This window comes from Pholcus phalangioides, unplaced genomic scaffold (assembly GCF_987345545.1).
Source record: "Pholcus phalangioides strain wild (caught in Gottingen) unplaced genomic scaffold, Ppha-v1.0 ptg000002l_1, whole genome shotgun sequence".
Classification (NCBI taxonomy): Eukaryota; Metazoa; Arthropoda; class Arachnida; order Araneae; family Pholcidae; genus Pholcus; species Pholcus phalangioides.
In genome coordinates this window covers 3,640,982-3,652,189 of record NW_028301595.1, presented here as the reverse complement: position 1 = coordinate 3,652,189, position 11,208 = coordinate 3,640,982, and the positions used below count along the sequence as shown (strand labels likewise).

The following is an 11,208-nucleotide window of genomic DNA, read 5'->3' as shown; positions in this document are numbered from 1 at the left end:
TTCTTTTTTCTACTCTCCCAAGTGAAAGTTATGGGGGAAAAAAATTAGTAAGTAAGTAAATAAGTAGCAGGTTATGTCTTTGGGGCTATTCACGTGTTACACCCTCCATTTTACGATAACTCGTGGTTTTATAGAAGAAAAAAAAGCCCGTTCTAATAATAAATAAATAAACACTTGAAGGGCCCCTGAAGGTATTGTCAGATAATTGAAGGTATTACCATTTTTTTTTTTCTCATGTGTATATTGTCGATGCGACCTGTCAGAGGCGGGGCCCGACCTCTTCTATTTGGAGCCTAAGGCCTAAAAAAAATCCATAGGCCTTTTTTTTTACGTTGTGAGTAAAGTACGCCACTGGTTATTCATTGTGTTTAGGCGTTGGTCAGTGTTGTTGTTGGAGAGCCACGGGCAGTATTGTAATCGGCCTTGTTTTATGGGTTTTAGATCTTTTTTTTTTTTTGCCTTGATACAGTTGTTTTTGTTTTTTTTTTCTTCTGGGTTTCTCATATATATATGGACGGGCGTCCATTTGTAGATCATCAGTTTTAATCGAAGTATTCGATCGTTTTGTGAGTCTCTCTCTCTCCGAGTTTTTTATTCTCCGAGATCAACCATGATTGCCAAGGTATGTCTGTATCTAAAATCTTCGTGGGATGTTGTGCGGATAATAATCTCTCTTATTTGCCGGATGGATTTACATTCTGTTGTGCGGTCGTAAACTTTTGAATGTTTTTAAGAAAAATCTGTGGATATGTTAGCTGAATCGGCGGTAAAAACATTTTTTAATGTGACGCCCAAACTTGGTTATAGTTTCGCCCGGATTTAAGTATTTTTTTAGTAGCATATTTTTGGATATCAATCGGGTAAATTCCTAGGTTTTGGGCCAGTGAATGCCTGGGTTTTGGGGCTAGTAAATGCCTAGATATTGGGTCAATGAATACCGAGATTTTCCACCAGTAAATGCCTGGATATTAACCCTGTAAATCAGTAAATGTCCAGATTTTGGGCCAGTAAATCAATAAATGCCTGAATATTGGGCTAATAAAATCCTAGTCATCGAAGCAGTTAATGCCTAGGTATCAAACCAGGAAATGCTTGGATATTGGGACAATAAATGCTTGTATTTCGAGCCAGTAAATGCCTAAACATTGGACCAGTGAATCAGTAAATGCCTAAACATTGGACCAGTGAATCAGTAAATGCCTAAACATTGGACCAGTGAATCAGTAAATGCTTAGATCTTGGGCCAGTAAATCAGTAAATGCCAGTATTTTGGGACAGCAAATGCCTAGATTTTAAGCTTTTAAATGATTAGATATTGGTCCAGTAAATGTCTGAACATTTCCAGTAAATTGCTCGATGAAAGCCTTAAATTTAGTAGAAACACTGTTAGATTTACGCCTGTAAATGCGTGGAAAAATTTTTAAATTAATTTTCTCCTTATATAATATAGCCTAAGATTTAGATTGAAATCTGTAGCCTATATTATGTGATTGGAATTTAAAAAGATCCCCTTTCCTCTAAAATTTTTTTTTATCAGCCGCCCCCGACTCCTTGTTAAACCACCCCTAATAATCCAAATTGTTTCTAGAGCTTCCAGTAAACTTTTAAGAGTTGTCCATATTGGAAGATACCGCTATCCTAGATAAGCGGTTTCAATCTTTTTGAGATCTCGTGACTCATATTTTACAATTATAATCTATTACTATTATTATTTACTTATTATTCATTACCACTGCATGTGTAAGGCATTGCAAGGCTATTACTTCAAATGACCCAAAAAAACATAATAATAGTAATTATTATAAATTAATCACGTAATTACCGCTATTAATTTTTTTTTTCTTATTGGCAATCGTCATTTCAATTTTTTTATGGCATATTCCTTTAAATGAAGCGCACCAAAGAGCCAGTGCACACCCATGGCCCCAAATGGGTTGGGCTGATAGGGCTTCAGCCCTGAGGCCTGAGAAAAATTCTCGTCTTCCATTTTTTTTTTTTCACACAATAAATTCACTGTAGTGGGACCGCGGAAAGTTTTATCACATGAATCCATCTACGGGCCCTGCTGCAATATGGGGGTGGGAGGAGCATGCGTACATCGGTTGAAAATGCCCTAGATCATAGTTCCGCAAACTGTTTTGTCCCATCGCCCCCAACGCAATCTAACCCATAGGATCCTATGCTATACCCCTAGCTTCTACCGCCCCCCTCCGGAACTTTCCATCGCCCACGTTTAGAATCACTGCCCTAGATTAACATTTTTTTTAAATCTATAGTCCGTACTATACCTCAAATTTAAAATAGAGATACCCTAGATTATTATTATTATTAGAATTGCTATCTTGTATCCTTTATTATGAAGTCTATTAGGAGTGCGGTGGCGGGGGGGGGGGGGGCTGGCAAACTTCCGGCCTGCGGCTTGGAATATTGTTGAACGTATTGAAAGTTATTATATATTTTTGAAGTTTTAAAAGTGAAATTGCTATAAATTCAATTTCGTAATGGTTAAAAATTCTGACTCGTATAGAGGCTTGTGCGGATCAATTCTTTGATTCATCATTGGTCATTGTAATGACCATTACAGTGACGGAATCATTGAATTCAATGATATCGATTTCTGTAAGCCTTTTCAACAGCTCTGGACGTGAGCGGTCATCAATCTGTTAGCCTTTAGAAGTAATATAAGTCCGGCATCACTCATTTTCTCTAATTTGGACAACCATTAAAGTACTTTAATAGATTTAAAAAATTTCAGAATAAATTTTAATTTAAAAATTAGTAGTCCATCAAATTCATCATTATACTGTTTTCAAACCAGTTTTTATTTAGTTATTTATGGAAATCCCTTATGGCTATATTCAGTCGACGCTCGATATAACGACCCCCCCCTTCGCCCCTTCGAATACTGACGTTATATTGGGGGGGTCGTTATATCGAGAGTGAAATGTATGTTGTAGTCGTTCCACATGAAAACATTTGGGGCTTACCCTACCGGTCGTTGTAATGGAACAGTCGCTATAACGTAGGGTCGTTATAACGAACTTCGACTGTATTAATATCAGAGTTTGATATGATCGGCATCTATTGATCAGTGATGTAAGTTAACGATAACGAACATATGCGAGACATTTTCCCAAATTGTTTGTTTAAAATTATTGTTCCTGGCTCAAATTGTTTTAATAATTATCAGCCAAATATTTCTTTTATTCACAGAAACGGGGTATTTTAGATGCGATGATAAAATTATGAGATTCATAAATGAAAATTCATCAATTTAAAATCGAAAAACTTATAGTTTAAAACTAAAAGCATCAATTTATTTTTTAATAATTAATATTAGTCTTATACAATTGTAGTTTTATGTGGTGCACGTACAAGATTTCAATCTCAAGAATAAAATTCGGAAGTAATTTGTTACAATTTCTCAAAGAGTTGACAAATTTATTAATGATGATTGTTAATTTACAGGTTGCCGTTTTCGCCGCTCTCGTAGCCGTCTCTCTGGCTCAATACAGAGCACCAGCTTATGGACACGGTCCATCATACGCCGCCCATGAGGACTATCCCGTAAGTTTTTTGTTCATCACATATATTATTGTTATCATTATTACCAAAAATAATTTACTATTATCTCAACATCATTAATTTTTTTTTAATCGTTAGCAAAATCAAAAATCTTTGTCAACACTATTTATATATTTCTTATGTCCAATTTCTAGGCCTTCGAGGCTCGACTTGGACACAGAGAAGGGTAGGGGGGTTCAGATCATTGGCATATGCAAAGAGGGGGATGGTGGTTGGGGTTCTAACCCACCCCACCCCATTCCCCCTCCCCCTCAAGCCGGGAGTATAGTGTTATTTTGCAAGAAAAAGCATAAACCCCATTGAGAAGAAATAAAATGGAAACCCTCCTTGAGAAAGTTCTGCGTACGCCTATGGTTCAGACATTAGGGCGAAGGGGCAGACTAATAATGTGTCTAGAATTTTCCGAATGGAGTCATCGCCTTCCATCTTTAAGTGGCAAAATGGGTTTGAGGTTCAAAGGTACGTCTGAGCCTTAGATAAAAACTGCATAGGAAACAGTTAGTGATTGTAGTAACGTCGGAGTAGCGCATGGTAAGATGCTCGTCTTAAACTATGGAAGTTACCGTCAAGGTCCACCGGTTTGAATCCGGGCATGAACGTCCGAATAAAGTTGTTTACTTATCGAGCCTGGGGTGCCCACCGATAGATGGCGCCTTCGTTTCCCACCCAACTCCACCGTTTGGGCATTGCCGCGTGGCGATATGTATGTGTGGTTAGGTAGTTAGGGGCTGCAGCGATAACACTGACGTCACACCTTGCACAAATATGATGGATGAGCCAGCCTAGGCTTCCAAGGAGCTCTAGACTAGGATCGAAGGTATTTAGTCAATCCGAAAATATACCTTGGAGCTTCTGAAACTGGTGGAAAATAACAGAAATCGATCATATCGTGTAAATAGAATTGATTAACATGATTTCTGACGATCTTTTCACCCAGTAACATGTCCGAAATACCGTAATTTCTTGGTAAATACGCCGTTGGGACGTAAGAGAAGAACCCATAAAAGCGACCAAAAAGAAGGTTTTAGAATAAATGCTATGCCATTCTGGGCGTCACAAGTAATTTTATACAGAGGTAGTTTTTTCTTGAAGTTTCTACCCTGAGCTTCTTGGCCAAAGCCGCAATTTGGAGGAGCGAGTCTCGCGTCTCAGGGTCAAGGGAATCGAACCCACGTCCTTTCACTTTCCGGGTGAACGCACTAGAGTACAGAGGTAAAGAATATATCAATCTTTCCTTGAGCTTTGCCCCGAGTTAGATCCGATCGTCCATGTACGGTCCCGTTCATTGCACACGAGCTCCAACGAAAGATTGAGGTATTCGTTGACTCTGTAGTCTAGTGCATTCACACGCAAAGTGAAAGGACGTGGGTTCGATTCCCTGCAGGGGCGGTCGAATTTTCTCTCTTTCCTAAATATATCTTCGCATCAGCCAGCTGTTAAAAAACCTTCGTAAGGATAGCAGAGAGTGACATCATCCTCGGATGCTAATACTATGCCGAAACATATTCTTTCTATACTCGTACCATTGCATATGCTTTTTGTGGCTAGTTGTTCACTAATGTTTCCGTACTGCATCATGTCCTCCTGTTGTATGATAACACCCACTTGTACTATTGAATACATTCGTATTTTGCCGCAACACGCTCTTGTAAAAAGGTATAGGTGCCATGGAGGGGGATTTGTGTCTTGGATGTTGTACACAGATCTCGCTTTTTTCTCTACATCATTTAGAACCACGGCCGGTCCTACAAATTCTGTCGCCTGAGGCGAATAATATTTTGCCACCCTTAAGATACGACTATCTGAAAGATGTTTCCTTTCTTCATCTCTATTACGTTGATACAGTGGTTCAAAAAAATGTTGGTCAAGGCGCCTTTAGAGGTATTTTAACGTTTATGTGTCTTAAGATGTCGCGAGAGAATTTCCCAAATGAAAATCGTCCTGATAAGAGTGAATATATCAAATCAATTTTTTTTTTTAATGTGATCACCACGTATTCCCAAGAGATCTTTACGATCTGTCCAGGGAATTTGTTAGTGTGTTAGTAGACATCCATGCCCGAACTGGGATTTAATAACTCTTCTTTGAAGGGGGGGAGGGGGTGGATCTATAGTGGGCTCACCTGTTTACATTTTTTCCTACGGGTTTTTCAACCAGCTGTTAAAAACCTTTGTATACAAACTATAGCTACTAATGTTGTAAAATGTCAATCGAATTGTTCCCCGCGGAATCGGATATCTCGTGTACTGGAATCGTTGATATCCGATTTAGCAGGTCCGGCCATATTTGCTGTTTTGTTGGTCTTTCGTAGCAAAAAAGAAAGGCTTATTTACTCTTCTAATGGTTATATTCACCAATCAACCAAACAACTGCAACAATAATCGATAGGGGAGCCCCTCACTCGCTTTGCTTAGGGCAACCTGGAATCAAAGTCGGTCCCAGGTAGAAAAATATTCGCATACCTAAAATCCTCTTCCACAGTATTAGTGTCATAAATCCACATTACCCATCCATCTTCCTCAATCTTAAGCTAAGGAAAAAAAGTGAAAGATAAGAGTCAAGAAATGGTTGAAATAGGTACAGAAGTGGCCAAAAAAAGAAGACATAACATGGCCCGGAGCGAGGTTGAAGATATGCACGTGCTTCTTCCTTTTTCCCTTGCAGTTGAGCGGCACTTACGGCCATAATTTCTCAACGCTTACGACATATTGGATCGAATCATAATTAACAAGGGGCCGATTTCCGGGTCTTTCGTAGTCATCGCTCTTCAACTGAGAGAAAAGAAAACGTGGCTATTTCGAAAACCGGTAGAAATAAAAATAAATCATTAGTGTGATGGTAAAATGATTCATGGTATCATATCTCGAGGGGGTCTCGAGAGTAGAAATGTAGGTCGATGTAATAGTCGTTTCGGAGGTTTTTTTTATGTATCCCTTGTGTAAATATATTTCAATTTTGAAGTCGATCTTTTACGACCTTTACGTCTGGTATCGAAAGTTGTTCAACAACTAGAGCAAGTGGTCATTCCATATTCAAAATGAGAATTTCAAAAAAACAAAATGGGCTATGGTTATTACTTACGTGAGGTTATCGATGTAGCATCGGTTTATTAACCTCTTGTGTATCAGAGATAGGCCAAAAAGTCATCTTAAGAGATTCAATCTTACTCAATAAAACTACGACTTGGGTGCATAACCTAAATAAGGGTTGTTTAATGGACCTCTTCTCATCAACTTGAAGACCGTCTAATCACCTCATTATGAGCACTTGAACTAATCGGTTAAGAATTGAGACTCAAGGGTCAAATGCGAATCTTCGTGTGGTGTAGTCTATGTATTACTAAGTTTAGCATGTGGTGAATGGACACAGGTGGGATTCCTCCACCCCGCACTGGCCAGAATGGAGAATTATGGCCCATAAGGCACCGTTGATTTCTGGAATATGAGCTACTTGGCTTATAAGTTGGGTAAGGGCTTATTTACTTACCAACCGAAACGGCAACCCAGTCCATATTTCAAAGAATTTCTAACCGATAGGTCACCGCCGGGGTAAAAAAGAGTATGACAGAAGCGGAAAGAATTCAAGATGATGACTCTTCCTGCCCCTGTCATATTCTTTTTTTGGGTAAGGGCTAGGAAAACGCCCCTGTTTATCAACTAGGAGAAGCTCCTCCCGTCACCTTTTTATAAGGATTAAAAGAGAATAAACTGCAAGTGGTATTTGAGGTTCAATCCGTGAACTTATCGAAGTAATAACCTGTTGTTTATCCAAGATAGGCCTGTCAGACCAAGTCTGAAGTCCACCAAAAAGCCATCTTAGATTCAATCTTACTCAATAAAACCACGACAGATGAGATTCTTTCGCCCCCGCATTGGCCGGCATGGAGAATTATGGCCCATAAGACACCGTTGATTCAATTTTGTTGAATATGACTTGGCTCTATAACTTATATAAGGGATAGGAAAACGTCCCTGCTCTTATTAACTGGAAGGGGCTCCTCCAGTGAAGACTTGAAGTAATCAACTACAAGTGGGAATTTGAAGTTTAATCTAAACCACCTTGTCGTACAGCCATGTCTGGCACGTGGTGAACGGACACGAATGGGATTCCTCCAACCCGCACCGGCAAGCATCGATGATTATACCCATCAGCCATTTTTGATTCGATTTTACTCAATACGACTTGGCTGTACAACCTAATTATAGGTTGTAAAAGAGTCCCTATGATAACTGAGAAAACAACTTCCATTTTAAGGACTGAGAAACTGAACGGGAATTTTTGCGGTTCTATGTCGAGGTGGAATTGAAATCATGAAAAAACGGTGCTTCATTTGAAGTGCTGGTTTTTTCCTGATGTCGATACCATCAAGAAAAGGCCCCTAGATGGCATTTGAATTTGAAAATATTGATTATACTATTCAGTGTGTTAGTGAGTTCAATATAATATTATTGATTTTATTTTCCCCCTTTTTCGTCCGGAACAGCACCAACCCATCCCATACGACTTCGGATACGACACCAACGACGATTACGGAACCACCACCTTCCGCAAGGAAAGCGGTGACGGACACGGACGCGTCCAGGGATCATACGGATACAAGGACCTCAACGGAGTAGAAAGGATCGTCGAATACGTCGCTGACGAGCACGGTTACCGCGCCGAGATCAAGACCAACGAGCCCGGAACCGACAACCAGAGTCCCGCTGATGTTCACCTCTCCGCCAACCCGATCGTCGTCGACTACAAGCCCGACGCATACGCCAGGCCACACCACGGATACTCCGCACCAAAGCCCCGATATGCTCCAGCTCCAGCTTACGGACATTATTAGATAGGACATCTTCATTCTTTATTCAAGGTAAATATTTCATCATATACAGGGTATACAGCGCGTATCTGGCAAATTCAAATCAAAACGAAAAGGCAGTCTCCATTGGTTATTTGGGCATAAAGTAAAGGTACAGTGAGAAAAATCGGTTATTTATGAATGTATTATGGATCCATCCTGTTTTTGTCAGGCGTCGATCCCGTCAACCCTCAGCTATTCCAACGTGATCGATCAGTGACTTGACAAAATAACCGTAGCGCCTACTTTCCTGCCATCGAATGACAGGGCCTTGTTGGAATAAACTGGGGTGACAAATATTCTGCAGCATTTCTGTTTCGTGATCGGAACTCCCAGTTGCTGAATGTCCACAATCATCGTCAGAAAATTAACAACCAATAATCCCACACACATGGTCGTCTCAAGAGAATCATTAGTCTTTGAGAGAATTATCTGCGGGGGGGGGGGGAGGGGCGCATACCCGGCTTGAATTACTAGCCTACCATTTTATATACTTACTCTTAAAAAGCATAGAGCCAAATATTATAGCCACTGAGTCCTCCTACGCACCTGAGATCCCAGGGCGTTGCGACGGCACGCCCACTCACTAGCAAATATCACCACGAAAGTCAACCTCTTGCCTCATCTGAGGCTTCTCGTGGGATAACCGAAGATTTTTCAGAACGATTCGGTCAACGAACGGCCCAATTTTAATTGCCCAACTTCTGGTTCTCAACACGTATAGGTATAACCCGCAATGTGATAAGTCTGTGAGGTTAAATTAGTAGTTACACTAACTACGGGTGCTCGAAAACTCACCACTAAAATAGGGTGATGGTACACGTGAAGAGATAAATTTTTCCTACGGAACTTAAGATCGCAAATAATTTTTTTAATTGCATGTTCATGTTACCATGCAATTTGAGCCGTTGGCGTCAAAACAGGTACAGCCAGTGACTGGAAGGAAGGAATTTCCCTGTCGCTCTTCATGATGTGAGCTAGGTTGCCATATTTGGCGACTTCTAAACCGGGAAAATGAGCCTTTTTTCATCGAATAAGTGGATTGCGACCCTGGGTTACACTACAAAAATCGTTTGCCTTTTCCGTCCAAAACAGCACAAACCAATCCTATACGACTTCGGATACGACACCAACGACTCACCAAAATGGTGAAGTCGTAATACCTTACACCAGGGGTTTTCCAGCTTTTTCTTCCGTGACCTGAAATCAACATGCGACCCATTGGACTGTTTTCGAAATTTATAAAACCAGTGACGCAATAAATGCATTAATAGCAGGACTGTAAGTGGATTCGTACGACCCTTCTCGCAATCCCTGCGATTCAAGCTCAAGGGGCCTTGAATGTTAGTGGCTTTGAACGACCAATCTCTCGTGGGAGCCCCTCCAACCCAAGTTTGGGTCGCGACCCATAGGTTAAGAACTCCTATGCAAATGCAAGGCCACAATAGATAAAATGCCCAGCGAGGTGGTTGAAGAAGATGCCCAAAGCAAATATGGATGTTATATATTTCTAAAATATATGATTACCCAGCAACCCAATTAAAAATGATAAAACTAAAAACAATATAAACATGACAAAATATTGTACAATGTCCATAAAAAATATTTATGGTTGTCTTATTGTAAATATGGATAGCTTCTCGATTTACCCACCCCCCCTCCTGACTTACTCTATCACCCCCTCAGTGAAGTGATGGAATTCTGGGATATCCCTGTATGTCTTATTCCGTTGAGCTGCGGGATGTATGGGTGACGTGGATGTTTCGTGTGTGGGATGTTGAAGCTGTGGGTTTCCAGATGCATCCACCCTTCAGAAATGTTCGAAATTAAGTGATGAGAACCTTGATGCATTTGGTTCTTCAGGTTTAGTTGAAATTGGTAGATACCTGGGAGCTGAGCTCCCATCCCTATAATTTCTGAAGAAAAAAAAAACATTGCAATACACCCTCCCTCTCCTGCGTACGCGCTTGAGTCCCGTATATACGGGACGACCAGCAACACTTCCACCTTCCCCCAATTTTTTTTTTCTTTCATGTCGGCGCCTCTTAATAGATACAATTGTGAAATTCAGGTAACTCGTGATTGAAATAATTACCTATTTGGTGATTATGCTTCCAACTGATTTCCACATTGTTTTCTTCTTCCATACAGATCTTCGACCAATGATGTCTCTCCCTTCCAAGAAGTCGATCTGACGTCATGAATCGAACAATTGGGTGCCATGCAAGAGGAAAAATGCTTCTTCTTCTCCACGCTTACTGGTTCTTTGTCCCCCACTAAAGACCGTGTATCTCTTTTTATCTGTATAATTTCTTACGCCGCTCAACTCCTTCGCTAAGATTCTGTACAATTCCTAGGCCTATTCCGAAGGCTCATACAACTCAGGTTTATTTTTCCCACGCCTTTGTCTCTGTATAATGATCTTTATTTTATTTGTACGTCCCCCCTCCGACGTTGTATTTATTTTATCTCTTGGAAGTGTGAAACGTGTGTCGTCGTCTAGGATGATGTGTGTGGTGAGGACTGGATAAAATAAAGGTTAATTTTATGTAATGTTGTGAAAGAGTTCCCTCTTTTCTCGTCAATGTCCGTATAACACGCCTATCCTCAGGTGCATGCTTCTGAATATTTTACTCATACCACGCGTTCGATATTACGTAATTAATAGCAAGAGAAATGGCACTATAATTATCTCTTCTTTTTTTTTTATGGGTATGACACATTTAATGAACAGGGAAGTTCTGTCTCCAAGAGCCGTAAGGACTCTCTCCATTACA

The 11,208-nt window shown here is 40.3% G+C and overlaps 1 protein-coding gene across 2 annotated transcripts; it reads left to right on the top strand.

Annotated features, from left to right (window-relative positions):
* Positions 1–345: 345 nt before the first annotated feature.
* LOC149089084 (cuticle protein 10.9-like) lies at positions 346–10,984 on the top strand. 2 transcript variants are annotated; one of them, XM_089239570.1, is made up of 4 exons: positions 346–622; positions 3,469–3,567; positions 8,069–8,443; positions 10,583–10,984. In XM_089239570.1, the coding sequence occupies exons 1-3, from the start codon at positions 611–613 to the stop codon at positions 8,414–8,416; spliced, it is 459 nt and encodes a 152-aa protein (XP_089095696.1). In that variant the 5' UTR covers positions 346–610; the 3' UTR covers positions 8,417–8,443; positions 10,583–10,984. The 2 variants fall into 2 exon arrangements, with proteins under 2 accessions (XP_089095696.1, XP_089095688.1); XM_089239562.1 differs by lacking the exon at positions 346–622 and adding an exon at positions 659–766.
* Positions 10,985–11,208: the final 224 nt, after the last annotated feature.